Genomic DNA, 22,535 nt, shown 5'->3' with positions numbered 1-22,535 from the left:
AGAAAAAGAAACACTGCTTCTTCTCTGACTGGCGCATTCTCTGGATGAATTGGATCAAGAAAGCAAAAGAACATCAGTGGACCGTGATGCTGTCGGGTCTAACTGTGGCTTAACTCTCCCAGTTTTCCAGTGATGTGACTCGGGTTGAACATTTAATAATAAACTCATTTGAAGAAGTATCAAAGACGTTTTTTGGTGCCTAACAACAATGTGAGTTTGCTTTCATCAACCAGACGCTATAGAAATATCAAGCCCGTAAAGTAATATTTACCGTTAATGGGATTATGTACCAACTTTGTAATTGGAGATTCCATTTAGACACACTTTTTTTTTAAGCAATTCTGAAACGAGTGTTTAAATTGATCAACAACAGCAGTCATCTTTGACACTTATGCCCCATTCACACTGCAGGTAAAAGTGGCCCAAATCCGATTTTTTTGGGGTCAAGTGACCAGGTCAGACTTCTTCAGGAAATCTGGCCATTTCCATATGTGGTCCTGAATCAGAACCAAATCTGATTTTTTCCGATGTGGCCGCAGTATGAACAGCCAAGGTGGATTTGATGCGACTTTTACATCAATCTACATCAACATTCGTCACATTTATGCGCCGACGAAGACTTTTTTTTTTTGCTTAGCACACACACGTTACCAGTCGCGCCTGCGAAAATGTGACACAAACGTGACTGGTAACGTGTGTGTTAAGAGTGTTATATAAAGTGGTTACATGAACCAGCTCATAAATGTTTGCATTGAATACATCACATTATAGCATTACATGATATTTTTGCTTGCACCAGATGATTCATTACTTCCTCCATAACCTCACTTTTTAGCGCAACAGCATGCTGCGTGTGACATCATTGTTATTGTTCGTTTGTGCATGCGGGTCAGTTCGAAACAGCATGCTGTTCACACTGGTATTTGATATAGGCCACATTTTAAAAGGTAATGTGAACAGCCAAACAAAAAAATCTGATCTGAGCAAAATATCCGAATTGAGCATTAAGACTTGCAGTGTGAACCTGGCCTTAGTTCTGTTGTAGGTATTTTTGGGCTATGATCTTAAAATTTGGATTTCTTCTTTTCAGCTTTAGTTAATTCGAGGTTTCATCGAACAACATTGTTTCAATTCTCCGTATCAGAGAAGAGCCATTATATATCTAGACAGGTATATTTTTACAGGCAGGCTACAGAATCCATGAACAGAAGTGATTTTGTTATAAAGCCAGGCTGAGCATATTTACAGACAGAAATGACGTTGCCAGTTGTTTGCATTCTGTCCCTCATTACCAGTTGCACCAAACATTCATGTTTCTGTATACATTCTTCCTGTTTAAATTCACCCCCAGTTTAACGTTAACGAACCGTCTGAAATGCCACAAAGCAAACCTGCAGGTTGTCTAGAGTGCACCAATGAGACTGGATGTCTTTAGAGTCAGAAAAAAGCACCTACACCTGTAATTTAGTGTAGTGACAAGTGGCTTTATTGGTAGAGAGAGAGTGAAGGAGCTACAGAGCTGGTAGACTCCCACTTTCTCTGGGGCCCATCTTGCCTGGCACAAAAAGCCATTAATGCTGTTAAGAGGCGAGGTTTTAACACCTCATTAAGCCTACTCACCGGGCACCTTACAATCAGCTACACACACACACTCCACATTTTGTCCTCTTGACCCTGAACAAGCTTTCTTTCCTACCTCACCTAATCTCTGCCATCATGTACTATGTTACAGCTCTAAATGTTTACTCTGTCTGGAACACAAGTATAAATGTGTGTTCATTATTTCATGGCTCAGATCAGTCGGGATCTTTTCAACAACAAGCGAAGAATTCCAAAAGCCAAAGTTTTCCTGTTAATTATTATTATTTTTTCTGTTAAAGAATGCATATTCACACAAAAAAATTTCCATGAGTTGTTGGTACTACTTATTTCTGAAGTGATTTATAAGCCTTTACTCCCTGTAGCATCACAATGCCATTTGTTTCCTGGGATTTTTACATTTACAACATTTGGCGGATGACTTTATCCAGGCTATCCGATTGGTAGCCCGATACCTTAACCACTAGGCTACAACACACCTTCCAATCTCAAGAATTGCCACAGTATGCTAGAAATACACTTTATTTACGAGAGAGGTCAGATGAAATTGGCTACATGGGTTCAAACTGACAGGAAGTGACTCAAATAAACACTCTTTTCAACCATGATGAGCAGAAAAGCATCTCAAACTTGAGGCAACTCAAACTCGTGCTCCCACAGCTCTAAGGACATTTGCTGGCAGCTTCGGTGTATTCTGTCATCCGGGATGCTGTTCTTCTCCTGACGGTTGTACCGCATGACTATTTGAGTTCAGTTTACTGTAGTCTATAGACTATGGGAGGTGTATAGCTGTTCCTATTAAAGTGTTGGATTATTGAGTATTATATGAGTATTGCACAGTTTTAGTTGAGTTTTAGTTGTTCTAATGTAACAAGAGCACCACATCGTAGCACATATGTTGGCTGGAATTCTGTGGCTTATTTTATTGTTTACTTTGTTCGACACTTTCATATGACTGCAATTCATCATTATGTTCTAAGCAGTGACAGAGTAAGAGAGAGAGTAGGTGTGTGTGTGTGTGTGTGTGTGTGTGTGTGTGTCTGCCTTCCTAAATGAACACAACATGAAGTGAACTTTCTGCAAAAGGTCAGGAGGTAGTGAAAGTCACTTAACTCCGCCCACAGACTCTGCTCACTTCATTCACTTGGTACTGTTTACCCAGGTGTGTTTGTGTGCTTCACATGACATAACTTGTGTTAATTGTATTAAGCCCTAGAGCAAACTGGAAGTCACTTTGCTGTGTGTGTGTGTTAGGGCCACGCCCGTGCACAGAGATGGGCCTGCATCGCATTTGGGAGTCTGTTTCTGCTTGGCTTTGCTAAATGCCTTTTTATTGGCCCATGATGTGTCTGTCCTTAGGGGAAATGCTCGTTAACAGTGCTGTTGTGTAATTAGTCGTCAAAATTTTATGGACATCGGGTACCACTTTTGCCCCGTAACCTCAATTTCTTTCTCTTCGAGACACACACACACACACACACACACACACACACACACGTGCGTACACAAACACATACACAGAGACACACAGATGTCATTGGTGTGTCTGAGCAGCATGACTCATGCAGCCAGACACACTATGCACTCAATCTGTTTCAAATGACTCTGACCTCTTTAAAAAAAAACAAAAAAAACCCAGCATATCTGACCATGCCATGAGCCGCAGCCATAATCAAACACCGTCCACCAGAGTTTGACGGTGATTGCTCCAGTGAACGGCTGGCACATTATTTTTTATTTTTTTTTTATTCTTTCCAAGATCCCTCGTGATCGCTGCTGTTCTGTCTTTACTTTACTTTTCAAGAGAGAGACTTTGATTGCACATTTTCCAAGGCCCGGCTTCAGCCAGCTCTAATTGAGCACATCTTTATCTTTACATTTATCAAACACTTTGCGTTTGAGCTTTGGATTTGAGTTGTGGTTGATTATGTTGGAAACGATCTCCTGAGAATCTTTAACAAGGTTTTCTTGCTTGTATTAAAAAAGGGTAGAGTTTGTGTTTTATCATAATTTTTATTAACCTTTTGTTCTATAGATTCAAATTCATATGAGAGAGAAACCGGGGAACAGAAAATTGTTAATAAATTCTCATAAATTAGGCTTTTTATGGTCTGGCAAAACTCATTCTGTTTATTTTGTTTTTATTTTTTGCATTTTATTTTTTATTAGTAACTCATTGACAGTAACACTGAAAGTCATGAGAGAAAGGTCTGTGAGTCCATGGAAAATTGGATTGCTCATGCTCAAAACACGCTCCAATTTGCACGCAACGAGGATAAATTCAGGAACGCACCTCTCCTTTTTTTTTTTTTTTTTGCACAAGAGAAATCGTTAACTCTACTATCATCAGGTTGCAGGCTGCTTGTAGACCCTAGCTGAACGTATTGAGCAACCTTCTGATAATATACGGGACAGGAAATGTCTTTTCTGTGCTGAAAGATGAGTGAATATGGGTAGACAGCATGCCAGGTCATGCAGCAAACCACAGCTAATAATCAAACGGATTTTTTTAAACATCTCAACTCAATGAACTGTCTGATTGCTTAGGTGAGCGACTGCGGTGTATTTAAGTGCCTTTGATTTGATTTGATTTGATATGATGTGATATCCACTGTTTTTCATTTGAGAGCCTAAGTGTGTAGTTTAATGTCACTCCACCTCATAATCACCTTCCTTTAGCGCTTTGAAGCCTGCGTTGTGTTGAATCAGGTGGTTTTGATCGCGACGAGCTCTCCAACTCTTCAGAAGCAGCGCTGCTGATCCCTTTCTCTATATTTACTGTTGAATGGTTCAATTGGGCCATTTGGTATTATTGTTGTATAGCCAAGGTTGAGGAATGTTAACTACCTCAGCTTTCACCCCGTGCTTCTGTGTGTGAGTAACAAAGACCAACACAGAGAACCAAGCCACCATATGCTATCCATTTAGGTTCTCTTTAGTGTGCAGGCGTTTTTATCCACCCACCTCGCTTCTATACACTTTCCTGGCTGTCACAATGGCTAAAGTGCAGTCATTAGGCTGTCCAGAGACGTGATGTCCTGGTCACAGCGTTTCACTTTCGTCCTTTCGATGTAAACACACACACAGAAAAGTGAGTTTAAATCTTTGAAGACTACAGATGAGCCAAGTGTGATTTTATTGTTTTCATTTTTTTGTTTTTTCTTTTCAAACTAATGCCTATTTTTGTCGGTGCTATTCCGATACTGATTCGAATAAAAGCTTAACGCTAAAAACGAAGGTCCAGGTCTTCAGTGTGGATCAGTGTGAGGCAGAACACGCACTCTCATCTCAGAGGTCCTGTAACTGCCTCTTTGATAGCTTTACCGCGCAGCCTGTTACACAAATGGACTGTATGAAAAGAATTAGCAGACGTGTGGAATGGTGTAGAAAACTAAGAAGAGTTTACAGTAAGTGTTGTTTTTCCAGAAGCACGGGCAGGATTACTCCAGCGCCAGCCTTCTTCGGCTGGGTCGGGTCGGGTCATGACAATACCTGGGGTTTAAGTGTACGCGTCTGCCTGTTATGAGTGTGTTTAATTTGGCTGGCAGTGGCATGGCGAGCCTCTCGGGGTGCAGGATTAGCGTGATAACGAGTGCATTCCAACACTGCTAACAGGGCCCAGATGGGTTGAAGTAGGGGGAGAGTGGACAAGATCCCGTTACCAGCGCTGGCTGAACCTTCGCCCTCCCACTGAGCCGTTTGAAGTCACAAGGGTAAAAAACAAGAGTGAGACGTCCATCTCGTTCTCTCATCTTGATTGAGAAAGTAGGGATTTATGAGCTCAGATGCATAAACACACCCGGTGGAGTGGTTCGGAAACACTGCGTTTGAGTCTTCATGATGAATAGCGGCAAAAAAAGAGCAGCCGTCTTATAGAAGCTGTTATTTTATTATTATTATTATTATTATTTTTGGTAATACAAAGAAGTCGACTCCCGTCCACATTCCCTTTGACTTTGGATATTGATTTTGTCCCTGCTGTGTCTTTTTATTAAAATACCTCACCCCCACGTTTGTGTGATTTTGAACAGAAACCCCCCCCCCACACCCCCCCCCCCCACACACACACACACACACATTTGGGAGCTATTAGTGAGCTACTGTATACCATGTTGTGTACACCATGTTCCTGCTGTACTTTGGAGCTTACACACACACACACACACGCGCGCGCACGCACTCACACAATGCTTTTTGATTATCTGATCCAACACACAAACATGCATACAAATTATTTGCTAATACTCTGATATAAGAATACATAGTGCGTTCACTTTTTTTGGGGGGGGGCGGCCACGACTAAATCCTGTGCACTAGAAGGGGTGGAGCCACTAGAGGCTGCTGTGGTTTAAATTTTGCTGAGTACATCAGTATACATTCATACTATTAAAAGCAGACATTTTGAGGTTTTGGAAATGTCCAAACCAAATCAAATGAGCCTGTGGCCTTCACTGTATTCTTGGATTCTTGACTGATCGGAATGGAAAGCAGCGTGGTGTTTTTTGTTATTCTTCTTGTATTTGAGGCTCATTCACCAAAAGTTTGAACACGTTGCACATTCTGAGATGCTTTTCTTCTCACCACAGTTAGACCGAGTTATTATTTAAGTTACCGTAGCCTTTCTCCACTGACCTCGTTCACCAGCAAGGAGTTTCAAGCTGCTGGACGTTTTTTTTTTTTTTTCCTTCAGCATTCTCTCTGATCCTGTTTCTGATCTATGCAATGCAACTCGGTCAGCTTCTGTTGTTCGATGTGAACTTTAACTGACGTGAGTTCATAAATACTACATGATTGGGTAACTGCATACATGTTGTTTTATGCTCAGAACACTTTTGGGTGTTTTGCAAACTCTGCAACATTCAGATGAGTTTAGGATTTATTTATTTATTTTTTTTTAATTACCACAGATTTACTGCAGAATTAGTCCAAGAGGTGTTGCGTGACATCAACAAAACACGCATTAAGCCAGAGCTCTCTGTCTCATGAAAACAGCTCTCACAGAAATTCAGTAAGTCTTTACTGGTGGCTGTATATTTCTTCAATTTAGGTCTTGAAAAAAAATCTCCCAAGAAAAGCAAGAATTTTGGCCGTAATATATGGATTGTTGGACTAGATCTACTGTTACTACTCAAACTCACTCCATGTTTGCCATTGTGTTTATATATGCAATATATTTGGTTATCTTGTCTACCACAAATTTATATTATTAACTAGCTCACTGTTGTTTTTTGTATGAATAAACAGGCGGAGACGTCTCTTGATGGGCCCGATATGGGCTACGGCTCTTTCCACCAGCAGTACTGGCTGGACGGACGTATCGTAGCTGTGGGTGTCATCGACATCCTGCCCAACTGCGTCTCCTCGGTCTACCTCTACTACCACCCGGACTTCGCCTTCCTCTCACTCGGCTCCTACTCTGCTCTCAGGTGCTTTTTACACACTCACTAACTCCTCATACTTCGTTTGAATTTGTGGTCGTCCTTTTTCGCACGTAAATTTTCAGGGATTTTCGAACAGCAGAGGGCCATGGATACTACATACATATTTCCGCCGATTTAGAATATATCTTAATGGTTGCCAAGCAACACACTAACAGTATAAACACTTTATACTCCAGTCCACCATTACGTTTATGTGTGGCTAAAGTGAGCTAGCAAACAAAACAATTAGCATTGTAATCTCGTTTATTATCGTATGATTAGCAAACATACAAACAGTTAATCAAAACTAGCTCCCTCACGTAATAACACTCTCACTTTGCCAGATTACATTATTGTGGCAGGCAGCACATTTTTGCAGCGTGTGGATTGTGGGAGAAAGGCGAAACCAGGAGGAGGCCCAAGAAAAGGGAAAAGTGGAGAGTGGACTCAGGTCTCTGTTGTGTTTAAAGCAGCTGCTGTCAGCATTTGGATCAGCTGCTGAGTGTGTGTGTGTGCGCGCGCACAAGAGAGAGTGTGAGTGTGATTGATGTAGTGTGTAAGTGCTCCTGGGCTCAGGATGTGATGGTGTTTAATAAAATGTCTGCAGGCTACAAGTTTTGTTATTTCAATACCCAAAGTATACAGTATACCGGAGTTGTACGTATTAAGTGTACCCCATAACACCCCCCCCACCCCCCCCACCCCCCCGATATTTGATTTAATTTAATCCACTCACTAATATTCGGTTAATTGTTTAAACATGTGTAGAGATTTCATCAGTAGGCACAAACTGTCACAAACCGGCTTTAGGGAAACTTGACTTCCTTGAGACAACATGATGAAAGTTTCGTATGATATAAAGGGTCAATCTCTATATTATTTTACTGACTTCATTAAAAATGCACAAATTAAATGAGACATTCTGCACAAATAACCTTTTTTGAAACAACTTTTAATCTTAATAAAGAAGCACAATTATTTGTACTTTTTTGAGGATAGAAATGATCATTATAATCATCATCGAGCAATGTTTATGCTGGAACAGTAGCTCTAATATAGTCACTTTTAGTAAGAAATCAAATGTACTATTATTTTTTTTACTCCCCCATTTCGACGATTCCTTAAAATGCAGTAGGTTTCATAATTTAATTAAGTTATGTTTGTATAGTATTAATAACAATGACCAAAGTCATAAAGCAGCTTTGCTGAAATGTGTAAATTCAGGATATAAATGTGTAAATTTATCCTTAATGAGGAATCCAGATGTGACAATAGTGAGGAAAATCTCCCTGAGAAGATATACGGAAGAAGCCTTGAGAGAAAGAAGGCTCTAAAGGGAAGTCGTCCTCATCCGGGAGACACCCATAGGATAGAGTGATCATAATCATTTGCCTTTATAACTGTGTCAAAAAGTAACCAGTAAACCAGTACCCATGAAATTCATTCTAGTTCAAACATGAAGTCTATCTTGTTTAAGGAGACTTGAGTGCAAAACTCTTCATGGCATTTGCAGCCCTGATGCCATCATAGCACTTGTAGCACTAAGCCATCTTAATGGTTTCTAAGTGGAAGCACCTACAGTAATCCCATGTATCTCCAGTCTGTCCTCAGCAATTCAAGTCGAGCCAAGAAACTTTCATTGGCATCGAGACCATATATAACTAATGCAGAACTCGGTGAAATGAAACAACCTTTCATAACCCTACATAAAGACACAGAGCTACGTAAGACAACACCGACATTAACGTCAGATATTTTTATATATTTGTGTTTATATATTTTTGGTGTATGGATGGAGTCATCTTTTTTTTTTTTTAGGTACTTGGAATTACTTCATTTGTAATCAAAATATAGAACGCACACAGGAAGTGATGTATATTGTATAAGGAAGGATATGAAGTGTGAGTCAGGCAGCGAGAGAAAAATGGCTGTCCACATTAGTCAGAAGTGGGGCTCTCGTGTCCTGCCGTGAGTGCTGTGGCATAATTAGCTTGTGTTGGAGTGTCAGCTCACTGAAGAGGAGATAATGGGGGATTCAAGCTGCTGCCAGAATGGAGCGGGTGGGGTCAGGGGATGTGAGGAGGGAGGGATGTCTCCTTTCTTTTCTTTCCATTTCCCCACCCCAGCACCCACCCCCCAACACAGAAAATCCTTTTTTTTTTTTTTTTTGTGAATGGGCTCCCCAGCCATCACAGCCCCCACCCCTCCCTCATTCATGGATTTGCAAGGCTTTGTCACCAGGGGATGGGAACCCAGGAACCTGGCAGCAACCGGCTGACCTTCTAGCACCTCTCTCTTTGGCATTCCTCTGTCTTCCTTACTTTTCTCTCTGCTCTCACTCTCTCTTCCTCCTCTTTAGTCCTTCCCTAGTCACTTTCTCGTCTATGCTTTAGTTTCCTCTATATCTGTTTTATTTTAGTCCCCCAACAACCCCCCACTCTGCACACACACACACAGCCTTCTCCAAACTCTCTCACAATCACAAGCTATCATTCCCTTCTCTTGTTTTCAGCAAGAGACTGAAAGAGCGTGATGTTCTTCCTTGCAGCAAGTTTTTTCCCTCTCTCCTTTTGTCCTGCATTTATTTATTGCAATCCAAAGCACACCAAGATGAGCCTGGAAGATGGATGGGGGAAGAAGAGAAAAGAGAACCAGGTGGTGTGAGCTAACTGATTACGCATCAGGACAAAGTTTAAATTCATTTCCCACCCTCTTCCTGTGTACAGTCTGAGATCTCTTGTTCCTCTTCTCATCTATGTATTTAGTACATGCAACAGTTCAAGTGTGATGCAAAGGTGATGTATCAAAAAAAAAGTCTTTCATGGAGTTTATATAACTCTCCAATATTTGAAAAAAGTCACATTAAATAATCTCAAAAAAGGAAAGGATTGGGGATTTTTATTTTTTTCCTCAGAGTCTCGAGGCACCTACTGTACTCAATCTCATCTCAGTTAATACTATGTGCCTATTCTATAAAAATTTACATACGTTTCTCTTAATGGGGTTTTGTAAGGCGAGTGCTGATTGGTTGAAGAGGTAGGTCCTTTCATACCTCCAAACATTTGCCTGTCTTTCATGATCTCTCAAGGGATTCATGGTAAAATTGCTCCAGATGCATTTTGTGTAAACAATACAGTTTTCGCTTATGACGTGCTGTTTTTGTGAGAAGACTTTTAAACACACAAGTTCACGGTATAAACCGACCATGCACACTTTTTTTTTTTTTTTTAAGTGCCTTGAGCATGTTCGCTTCAGACATGTTGACAATAAAACACATCATTGTTTAATAGATTTATATACTGAAAAATATCATTGTGATATAGTGGAATTTGGTACTTGCAAATGTATGGTCTTCTAGATACAACATGAAGGTGATGTGAAGCACAGCTGCTGAATTAAAACATTTGAACTGTCCCTCATTCTAATACATAGAAATGATAAGGCTTTTGGTGAGAATTTGCTTGCTTTCTGTTTAAAACTATTGGAACTTTGCATGACATCTTGCAGATGTATAAATCAGTCCTAACACTGTTACTTCTAAGAGTTCAGATTGTTCAGTGGTAGAGAAATTTAAAATAATTGCATAGATGATAACATCGAAGTTGTTAAGATGTTATCAGGTACCTTCCGAAAACTGAAAATTTAATGCTAGTAATTTCTCAAAAATTGGTATCAGGTCTAGTCCCACACTTATGTAGTATTATAAATCATAATTTTGCAGTGTTTTCCATGTAGTTACTGGATAACAAACCTTCTAGGTTGTTTTTATAAAAATTATAATTATTATTATTATTTTGCTTTAGGGAGATTGCCTTCACGAGGCATTTGCAGAAGCAGTCACCCAAGCTTTCCTACTACTACCTGGGATTTTACATCCATTCATGCCCCAAGATGCGCTACAAGGTACGTCTTTCTTTTCCATACTTCCGTTTACTTGGACCATGACTGGAGATAAGGCATCTTTGCCTTGTAAAACATGAAATTGCCTGAAATGGCCTGTTGACTTCCCTTACTTCAGTACTTTAACTTCAGTAGCAGTATATTTTTTTCTTTATCTACTCCGCGTCTCAAGCAATTTAATTTATCTCCTACTAAGGGGGAAAAAAATGTTCGAATCAGAAAACACACCGTCTACACACAATGTGCGTGTCTCCAGGCGATAAACTGTATGCCAATAGGCACTGAGGTAAGAAGGCACTACAAAGGCCAAGTCTTGTGCTCCTACATGTCTGCACACACCTTCAGTACAGCCTTGGTTTCCTGTCCTCGCCTTCTCTTTTTTGTTCGGGACTGTTATTACCAAATACACATTTTGTGTTGCCAGGGCAACACAAACACACGAGTTTTGAGCTTGGGAGAAAGTTTTTATGATGCTGAAATTTGTCATGTGGTTTAAGCCAAAGAATTAGCAATGGCATGTCCTGGTTCTGGAGGTTCACTAAAAAAAGGTAGATCCATTTTTTCAGTCATCTTGAATCGTTTTGTTTTGCAGCAATCAAACATTTAGTTGTGGCGTGACCCAAAACAAAGCAAGCCACATGCTTACATTTTATGTAGACAGGCTTGCTTATGGACATTATTTTCAATGCATGTGAGCTACAAAGCCACTAAAGCAGTAAGTGACCTCTGAATCGAGATTTTCTCAACTCAACTGTGCAAATTAGGTGTGGTACTGGAAAGTGACAGAACCAGACTAAATGCTTAAATGATTCGTTAGATCATCAACATTTCTCCAGTTCCCTCTCAGAACTTGCGTTTCTTACTGTTTGCCTGACAAAAATAGAAAAAACAACAACTTGTAATTATGGTTCCCTTTTACCTGGTCATTAAATGTGAAGTTTTAAAAAATAAAGCAGAAAGGAGTTGAGATAATTGGCGTCTATTGCAAGTGTGAAGGCTTGCATGTAGTTTGGGATTCAACCAATTGTCACACACATTAGTGCATAATTTAATTTATGTTTAGCTAGTTGGACTTTGGCTGCTACCATTTCATGTCAGATCAGATATATATATATATATATATATATATATATATATATATATATATATATATATATATATATATATATATATATATATATACTTATATGCACACACTTTTTTCTCTTCTGTTTCTATACTTCTGTAAAGCTGCTTTGAGACAATGTGAATTGTCTTTGAATTGAATTTGAAATAGAATGCATATCTGCATACAACAACAATAGGTGCTGCTCCACACCCACATGACAGACTACAATTGTAGTTTGAATGTAGGGTACTGCTCATACATAGATTTGGGTGTAGATGCTTCAACATTCATACTAGTATAACATGAGAGCAACTGGGATGGCCCTGGGATGGCCGGTCTGAACCGTGAACATGAGACTGAGGATCATGTTTGGTCTGGGATAGAGAAGGATGTCCAAGATGAAAGCCAAGTAAGTACTAACACAGGTGGAAGACGAGTTGGGGATCATTTGACGGGGAAATCTGAACAGCTGATTCATATATAGTAGTAAGATATGGCATGCAACGAGAAGAAAGTAAATAAAAGTGATGAAGTGGTCTAGAGCAGAGGGAGCACAAATGTCAGAGAGAACAGATGGGACTGGAGAAAGCATTAGCAGGTGAAGAAAAGGTCGGGATATAGACTGCTACTGTTGTGCAGTGTCACTCGAAAGGATGTTTCTTGCTCGTCTTCACGTGTTCCCTTTCATAAGTAAGTCCTCTCTCATGTCTGCTGAGGGCGCAGCATAGAAATCCGAGATGCCTTCGGATTCTTAATGCCTACTTTTCCGTGCAGTCAAACCGCTGATCTATTTCCGTATTGCTTTATTCATTTTCTCCACATTTATGCCTGAAGATTAAGTGTGTGTCATTCTTTTCACCCAATCCAGTAATCGTGCATGGTGGCAGGTGGGAAACCTTTGTGCACGTTCTGGTGGAGTTTTCCTTCGGTGCTGTATGGCTATGCAAAAATGATCCGTGTTAAAGCCCTTAAATACTTTTATTAGTCCCGTTTCAAGCAATATGTGTTTCTACAAGTTATTTCCTGCATATACTGTAGGTCCAGGCTGTGTGGCCAGAATCTTTAGAGGAAGTCTGCTAGCAGATCAGTTTCCATTACCCCAGGCCCCTCTCCTCTAATCTCACCAACTGCGGACATCAAATCTGAGATGACTGTCACTCGCCTCTCTGTTGCTTCTGCACCTATTATTCTGGGGTGACAAGGTCGCCTGTTTCACACCTCTGCACACCCACTTGCGGCTTTTCCAGCACTCTTGAATTGCTCATTAATGCATTCGTGCGGTTATTGTGGTCTGCTCAAGATGCCTATCCTATTGAAATTCCTCTTGGGGCCTTGGTTTCAGAGGCATCCTTTTGGGCACTGCACCCTTGAGAAAAACCCAACGCCTGCTGTTTCTTCATCAAAGCCACCATGGCTCTCACAATTGAACCCTGCTGGAAGGCTCTCAGTGGAGCCCAAGTACCATAATCAAGAGTTGCTTGCCTCTTTTTCAAACAGGGGAACACCTCGTACGCCTGCAGTATTCTGTTGGCAAGTGATAGTTGCCTGCGCAGCACTGGATCTTATTTATGATTTTTTTGAATACATTGCTTTTGTAGAACAGCACTATAGATTTGAGACCAAGCCATGGCAAAATAAAGAATGTCAGATTTTGTGAGCCATTCTGGAACCTCAACCACATTATGCACTATACTTTAAATCACATGTTCCCAACCCAGGTCTTAGAGTAGTGTACAGGCCTTTCTGAGACGAAGTGGCTCTTCTAGAGTCCGGAAAACAATCAATTTTGCAGGATCTCTAGAACCAATATTGGAAATCTATGATTAAATGATTGGCAGTAAGTTCATCAGCAATATCAAAACATATGCTCTTCTATCTTGTATAACTTTAATAATGTGAAACAAGAAGTACATGGACTTCTCTCTATTTTCAGCATTTGTCTGTCTTTTTTCTTTCTTAAATGCTAGAGGTAATTGTTTATTTAAGAAAACGTAGCATCATTTGTGAGAGTGATTAAGCTAAGTAATTGAAGTAGAAGCTTGGCCTTTGAAAACAATTAAATTGTTTTTATCAATTTGACTCAATCTTGAATTTGCCTTGACCCCTTCGTGCTCGGGCTTGAAGCGATCACATCTGGTTCTGCTCTTGAACTTGACAATGATGGTCTGGACTGCAAGGTCTACATGGCACCAAATATTCAATTGAATTCATTTTTTTTTGACACAAAAATGAAAAGTCAGAAATAGTTCCAGGCTCCTGCTGTCAACTGAGTCTTCTAAAACAATATATAATTGTCATCATCCAGGAAATCCTAAATAGGAATAAATGGTCAGATTGTAATGAGGGAAAATGTTTTTCATATGATAATTTAAATAACAGTTAAAAATAATCTGGAACATACAGTGTTTTCTTTGCAAACCAAAACACCCAAACCCATTGCCAAAGGCTTCAACAACTTCCCTATCAGAGGACATAAAGGCTCTGTCTGGTCATTCTCCATGAGGGGTATGTGGAGTGCCAGCCTTGTCCATTACTCTCAATCCAGTCTGGCCAGTGTGCTGTCCAGTTTAAGACGTGATTTCCTGGCCCTGTCTCTGCCTGAGGGGGACTAATGGCCTCTTGGCCCCCGGTCGCTTGTAGGCTGTTTCCAGCTTGCTGAATAGCTCTAATGGAGTGGAATGAGCCATTCTGTGGGCTTCTGGCTGGAGTATGTTTCAGAATATCACAGAGAGCTTCCCGTTTTCCCGCCCTCAGCCAGGTGTTTCCCAGTGCTTCCTGTTCATTCAGAGTCACAGCCAAAGGAAACAATCATTTTGGAACTTTGCTCAGGGAGGTGTTTAGTGTCTGGCAGTAATCTAAAGGTGCACTCTTTTACCCCAAGGCCCTTTCCAATCTTCTTACATTTGCATGATGTGATGGCTGATATGGCAGGGTATAAGCTTTAAGGGGTTTGGTCAGTGATCCAGTTGAAGTGCTAGACTCTCCTCACCGTGGTTCAGTTGTAGTCTACTAACAATGATAGAAGCCGTTTAAATGAACTGTGATGAAGGTTTAGTTTGGATCAATAGGTCCATTGGTACAAAGTAGTAAGAGAAGGGCCCTCTAGTGGAGCACAAAGTTATTGCATGTGAACTCTTCAAGGTTATTTATTCTGCATTGTTTTTTCAGTTTGCCTGTTTGTTAAAATGGTTTTGAAATGTTTAAATAAATATGCTTACTTACGGTACATCGTTTCCATGATTACATTTCTGTACACAATTGAGTAGTCCATAAATATTCTGTGGCTGCAAACTATCTTGTTTTTTAAGTAAATAATTAGAAATGATATCTAACAATATTTATCTAACAAAATAAATACAAGAGTAAATGCAAACAATGTGTGCCAATGATGTAAGGTGCTATATATAATGAAAGGTGGATTATGAAGCGGGTAATGTCGATATATCGAAATACTGTAAGTACCTTTTATTCTGTACAATGGCTCAGCTTTTTTGTTATTTCTCTTGTGTTAATGAACTGGAAATTTTTGCTAAACTTTAAAATCTTTAGGACTTGGTGTATTGAATGCAGCTGAACAAAGATATTCAAAAATGAGCTTTCTCTAAAGTAAAAAATAAATCACTAGACAGTTGCCTATAACTCAAGTCAAGTTTGAGAGCCTCTCAACTTAATTTAGTTTGATTTTTTGCCATTATGAATGCTGTTCTACCGCACCAAAATCTGTTTCTGCACATACCTACACACACCACTCCACCTGGAAGGAACAGGGAAAATGCATGAATAACACTTACTGTCTTACATTTATTATTCAACCTTAGTCGTTATTCATGGATAATTATATTAAGATGGTTTTGTCATTACTTTGCGGTCTAAGTTCATCATTCTGACAGTAACTTCTAAACTGTTTCTATTTCTCTGTGCTTCTATTTAACTGTGATTGTAAGAACAGAGTGCTGCAAATTTATTATCTTTGTCAGGCTTTTCTCTCCCTTTTTCTTTGTAGCCTTGCATTGGGCCCCTCAGCGTTTAACTACATTCTGACATTTCATCCTGTTTATTACTGTTTTTTTTATATCAATCTTGGTATAAACTGTGCGCTTGTCTTTTTTTTTGTGTGTATGTGTGCAGTTCTACATGTCCAGTTTCTTACCTGATTATAAATAATTATTCACTGCCTTCCTATATGCCTTATTATCATGTGCTGCTTAAGAATCTATCAGTTAAACAAGATCTCGCACTGAAGTTGTTGTTTAGTTTAGAGTGCAGGCTTTTCTAACCGAATAACAGATGAATTGTGCAGTTTCCATACCTTCTATGGATGTAACACAATGACATGGACTGGATCTGCTCAGAATTACGTTCAGAATTAAGCCTAAAGTGGGCGTGGCCTAAACCTGAAGTTCGTTTGTTGTAGTTGTTTGTAAACTGCCAACGTTATACAGAAAGTCTGACGGGTAATAACGACGGCACCATCAGCATCCATCTTAATTTTCTTACTCAAATAACATTACACGTTACCCAAGTAACTTTTAGTCTGAGTATAATCTTTATTTGTGCCTGACTCAAAAGTAGAAAAATAATCAGCATATGCATACATACATATACACGCCTTTCCACATTTTTAATCAAAACTATCAAAAAAAGTGTGTATAATAGAATTACATATACATTTTTTTATTTTATTATATTTATGCAAGTGTTTCATTATTTAGTTTCATCCTTAATACCTACAAAACCTGTGTTAAGTTACTACTAAATAAAGTTGACTTAACAATTTCCCTGTACCACATAAACAACTTACTTAAGCCATGACTCCTGCACTCTCCTTTAAACCTTGAGCCCCCACCAACACCCCACCTCGGGTACACATGCACAAGCCTGTCCTATGGGTGTAAATAAAGCACTTCTTAGTCCTGTTGTTGTTGTTTCTATGAGAGAATGCCTCGTATTTAGAGCAGGAAGCCATTAAAGTTTCCACTGAGAAGGAGAAAGGAGCTAGGGAGAAAGGCAGAGAGAGGAAGAGAACGACAGAATGCATTAAGAGACGCACTATGGTTTTGGGGCCAAACAAGGAGAAAGAGGAATATTTGTAGTCCTGTCACTAAGCAGGTCTTTTGGGCCTGTCTTTAAAAATAGTGCTCTTTCCACGAGAAGCTTAGAGTACGGAAACAAATAGAAAAGACCAAACAGAAAACAGCCCTGGTTAAAATGAAATATGTTCATAATGTGTTGGGATTTCTTGTTGCTTTCCTCTAAAACACATTTGTCAGAGAAAGCCTTTGTCCAGACCTACTGTACATGTGCATCCCTGTTTTCACTTTATAATGTCTACCAAACGTAGCACAGTTCTTGTCCTGGTTTATCTCACTGCACTGTCTGTTTGTCTCCCTCTCTCTGTACACTTGTGTAAATCTTAAGGAATGTCAAGGCAGGTGGGAACAAGTGCATCTGAAAAGACACATTCTCTCTCTCTCTCTCTCTCTCTCTCTCTCTCTCTCTCTCTCTCTCTCACACACACACTCACTCACACTTTCTCTTTCTCACTCTCACACTCACAATCACACACACACTCGCACACACTCACTCTCTCTTTCTCACTCTCACAATCACGCTCACACTGTCTCTCTCTCACACACACGCTTACTCTCTCTCTCTCTCTCTCTCTCACTCACTGTCTTGCTCACTCTCTCTCGCTCTCTCTCTCTCACGCACACACTCACTCTCTCTTTCTCACTCTCACAATCACGCTCACACTGTCTCTCACACACACACTCTCTCTAGATCTCTCTCTCTCTCTCTCTCTCGGTCTCTCTCTCTCTCACGCACACACTCACTCTCTCTTTCTCACTCTCACAATCACGCTCACACTGTCTCTCTCGCTCTCTCTCTCTCTCTCTCTCTCTCTCTCTCTCTCACACACAAACACACACTCACTCTCTCACACACACACACACACACACACACACTCTCTCTCTCTCTCTCTCTCTCTCTCTCTCTCTCTGTCTTGTACATATTTACATCTATAAACACACACATGACCGATTTAAAGAAAAACGGTCCCTGAAAATCTATGCAAACTTCATATCACTCTTCCCCTTTGATGAATGAATCAATCGATAAAATGATTTGATGAAACAAACCTTTCCCTACTCATCAAATTGGAACATGCTGCGATAGTTTTCCATGGTTTTTCCTTCAACTTTTCACACACATTCGTATACCCTGGATGACAGTCACAATGTTTGTGTCAAGTTTCATTATTCTTCATACAACTCCTTCAGTTCCTGCTCAAAACTTAACACAATTAGCACTTTGAGATTAATTACTATACGGTCAGAAAGACAAATGATATAATTGGAATGTTCAATGACATTGTTATTATATATCTGTGTGAGTTTCCCTACACATCCCAAAAACATCCAAGTGTGTGGATCACACCAGTGTCTAGGTCAGTGCAGTTGGAGCTTCTGTTAGGTCATAATTTAGCAGAACTGTTAGCCTCTATGTCTCTTCTGTAAAAGAACCCACAATAACCTATAATAAGACATCTGATGGCAGACCCAGGTAGTGTTCCATGTAGAAATCCTGCCTTCTTTCTTCAACCTTCAGTATTTTTGCTGCATTAGTACTTTTTAGATAAACTTCCTAAAGGACCTGAACTGTTAAAACCATATGGAACGTCTAGATCTAAGAGATCTGATGTCAGGCTGCAAAAAAGAACACACCCTCCTCAGTCTGATGTGTGAAGAGCTCCATACCGAGCCAAGCACTCTCGCCTAGCCACTCTATCCATTCTCCTCCTCCGCCGTCCCATAAACCGCACGTTGCCAGCAGAGTGACTAGATGAAAGCGATAGGAAGTGAGAACGAGTGAGAGGCAGCGATTCAGCGAAATGAAAAAGAGAGGCTCGGAGAGAAAAGATAAACAATTACCGCACGTTTTGTTTGGCAAGCCCGTGCCTCTTTTTCTCTCTGGCCGTGCCGCCGTAGCTTTGAAGTGGAATCGTTTTCAGCATGTAATCTGTTCCATTTGTGCTTCACTCATTATTGCTTCACAGTTCTCACTGGATGGCGGTTACCTGCTTCAGTGGAATTCACACTTCAGGATGTGTTACGGTGGATCACGTCCATGACGGCTGTGCATGTTAGGGCAGAGTGTCATATAGTACCAATGCATCCTGACTCTACTCTTCCATACCTGCCGGATTTTTAGAATCCGTCATTTCTTTTAAGCATTTCTTGAAGCAAGGCTATTCTTGTACACCATCATTCGTCCTTGGGATGTGTTGTTACCCAACTTTAATATCCCACTTCATTGACATTTCTATTAGGACTGGTAACTGCGATGTAGACTTGTAAGGAAAGCCAACATTACTACACAATTAAAAATAAATAAATAAATAAATATATTCTTGTGTAAAATTTACAGTTCTTCACTTTCTTGCTCTCTTCTTTTTTTTCCCCACTAGTCTCTTTTTACCACTGTCCTTCGAACTAACCGGAAAAAGAAAAAGAAACACACACACACACACACACACACACACCCCCCGCCAGTGATTTGAAATTTTGGACCTACAATCTCCACTGCCGTCACCACCAACACCAGTTGCTGGAAATATCCTGGTCTTTGTTCCACCAGTAAACATTTCCAGAATCTTCCCTAATGTGTGCGTTAATATGATATTCTTGTAGTCATCCAGCTCTTTACAAGTCACTTTTTTATTTTTGTCCTTTAAATTCAGTAATATTAATTTAGTAGCAATCATGTCATCTCAGGGATTTTTAGTTGTTGTTGTTGTTCCTTTCTCACACTGACTCCACGGGAAAATGGAACTAAAAGCATACAAATGTAACTGAATTCAGCTGAAACTAGACACCTTTTTTGAATTTCTGTCACCTTAGTGGGACTCATACCCACTAAACTGGAGACTCTGTACACTGTGTGTTTTTACTCTGAGTTCCAGCACGAGTAGACGGTTTATTACCCGGGAGTTAAACTCATTCACCGTTTCTGCACAGAGCATCAGGGTCTTGCAGAGTCCGAACTCAAGGTAAATTCATGACATTCGTCCAAAAACAGAAGTGGCAAATTGTTTACTATAATAATTTTCGCTATGATTCATACGTTCCACTAGCATCGATGACCCGTTCACATAGCTCTCTAATAATCTCCCATTTTACGAAGCATGTTCTTTTAAAGGTTGTCAAAGTGTGACATGGTAATGGTTTATGTGTTTAGATTGGGGCCCAGTCACCAAGCATTTGCTGCAGCTCTCTCTTGACGAGCGCTGACAGGGCCAAGGACAAAGGGCACAGGGTTAAAGTTTAAAAGTCAACCCGTACAATAGGGTGTACCTTTTGAATAAGAGAAGTTTGGTGTAGGAGGTGTGAAGGTCACAAGGCTGGAAGGCGAGAGTTTGGTTCCAGCGTCAGTATGAACGAAGCCAGAAAGGTCCAGCAGCGAAACCGGCATGTTTGCGTTACCATTAACTCGCACTGCGTTTATTTTTAGAGCCTTATGCGTAGGCTGTTTTGGGGGAGTTTGAAAGCGTCTCACCACTCAAATGGCACCATATGCAGTAACAAAGACAGACTGTTTTAGCGTGACCAAACGAATTCCAGGACTCCCAAGCCATCGTTTTTCAAAATCATCGTGTATGTTTAGAAAAGTTAGTTTCTATGTTGGCCCTCTGTTTTCTTTCGCGTTCCCACATCGACGACTTCACGGTAGGTCTCGGTTTTAAACTGTGTTTCAACTCAATGCACAGAGTGAGATTATTTTCTGTAATAGCACCATTTTTGGACAAGCTTCAGACGACCAAACCAGAATAGAGCAACAGTCTGGAGCAGGGCGAGCCACTGTAAGCAGAATCAGACATAAGACCCTGGCAATAAAGATGCTCTTTCGAAGGCTCAAGCTGCCCTCCAATAAATGGCCAGAGTGATGGAGATAAAAACAGGCCCGGGGATCCTGGGCCTGTAAAACGCTGCTCTGCCGAAACACAATCCTGTAAAAATATTTTCTCATCATTAAGTTGTCATCCGTAGAGCCCCTGACACATAGCTGTGTGTGTGTGTGTGTGTGTGTGTGTGTGTGTAGCAGAGCAGCCCCGGGTTGCCAAGTTGCTGTGTTTATTTGAAGTTTGTCCCTCTGTTATATGTTGACTGGTGTGAAAAGTCTTGGCTTGGTCCCTTGTGTTTGAAAAGTGGCGGTTAGTCCAAATGTCTCGATTTTCAGACACGACCGAAGGCACAGGCTCGACATTGTTTTTTTTTTCCTTTCTTTTCTTTTTTTTTTTTTTTAACAAAACGGACAGCAATGCAAAGTGTTTACATTTGTCTGTCATAGCCTGACTTTCCTCTATCCATTAACAGCAGCCTGTCCAGTTGCTGTGCGTGTGTCCTTACGTGTGTCACTCAGCAGCACACGTGCACACACACACACCCTTACTAATGTTCTTCTTGCAGGGAGGTCTAAGAGGGTGTGTGTATGTCTGCACGAGTAAAAGTGGAGATTTTTCAAAACTGGCCAGTGTCTAGCTGTGATTCAGCCCAAACCTGATTCACCTATTACTGTTCACAACCCCATCCTCACTCACCCTCTTCCTTTCTACACACATACCACACTGTGGTATTTACTCCAGTCCTAACAAAGGACTTTAACCCCACAGACAAAAGGAACAAACACTGTTGCTATGTCAGCGACAGTGTTTGTGCCTTTTGTCAGTGTGTTAAATCCGGGGGTGAGCGTGTGTGTGTGTGTGTGTGTGTGTGTGCTTTTTTGTTCCTGTATGTTGCTCTGAAAGCGTTTGCCTTCTTGACAGTAGGGATAGGCCTATCTATTGTTCTGGACTGTATGAAGGAGGGAACGAGTTGGTAAATGTTTAGACGGGTTGCTATTCTACACTATGACCTCAGTGTGCACAAGCTTTACTATCTGACTTCTTACCTGCGTAGTTATTAGAGCCTGAGACTATTGACCATTTTGGTTTGGCATGTTGATTGATGGTTGGTAGGAAGGCCGGATCTCTCTTGACATAAACACAACTACTACTCTTGACTTCCATGCGTATGTGAATTCTGCTCTCGTCTCATCTCAGATATGAATATGTTTGTAAGGTAAAATAATGGATAGTGAGAGAAACTTTAGTAGTTCTGTTAGCAGGAGACTGTGTTTGGTGCCATATTCTTGTTACATAAAGGGTAGTGGTGGATCAGTGGTCAGGGCTCTGGGTTATCCGAAGGTTGGGGGTTTGAGCCCCAGCACTGCCAGGTTGCCATGGTCGGGTCCTTGAATAAGGATCTTAACTCCCTCAGCTCTAGGGTGCTGGGTCATAGCTTGGGGTTCAAGCTCCAGCACCACTAAGATGCCACTATTGGGTCCTTGAGCAAAGTTGTTAGTATGATGAGGCTCCAGGATGCTGCATCACGACTGACTCTGCAATTTGACCTCAACTTCCAAACTAGCTGGAATATGTGAATATAAATGTACATGTATTAATGCATATG

At 40.6% G+C, this 22,535-nt stretch overlaps 1 protein-coding gene across 12 annotated transcripts in view; it reads left to right on the top strand.

Annotated features, from left to right (window-relative positions):
• Positions 1-22,535, top strand: part of LOC113655310 (arginyl-tRNA--protein transferase 1) — a 74,929-nt gene that overhangs the window by 38,832 nt on the left and 13,562 nt on the right. For 6 of the 12 annotated variants that reach the window (XM_047812398.1, XM_047812399.1, XM_047812397.1 and 3 more), the window contains 2 exons: positions 6,844-7,025; positions 10,823-10,922. The exons of 2 other annotated variants lie outside the window; for them this stretch is intronic. In XM_047812398.1, the coding sequence (XP_047668354.1) occupies positions 6,844-7,025; positions 10,823-10,922 (282 nt within the window). Of the gene's footprint in view, positions 1-6,843; positions 7,026-7,363; positions 7,635-10,822; positions 10,923-22,535 lie in introns of those variants that run through there. 4 more of the 12 variants (XM_047812402.1, XM_047812405.1, XR_007140390.1 and 1 more) reach the window with 3 other exon arrangements.

The sequence above is a fragment of the Tachysurus fulvidraco genome, chromosome 4 (genome assembly GCF_022655615.1).
Source record: "Tachysurus fulvidraco isolate hzauxx_2018 chromosome 4, HZAU_PFXX_2.0, whole genome shotgun sequence".
Taxonomy (NCBI): Eukaryota; Metazoa; Chordata; class Actinopteri; order Siluriformes; family Bagridae; genus Tachysurus; species Tachysurus fulvidraco.
This window is presented reverse-complemented; position numbering and strand designations above follow the sequence as displayed.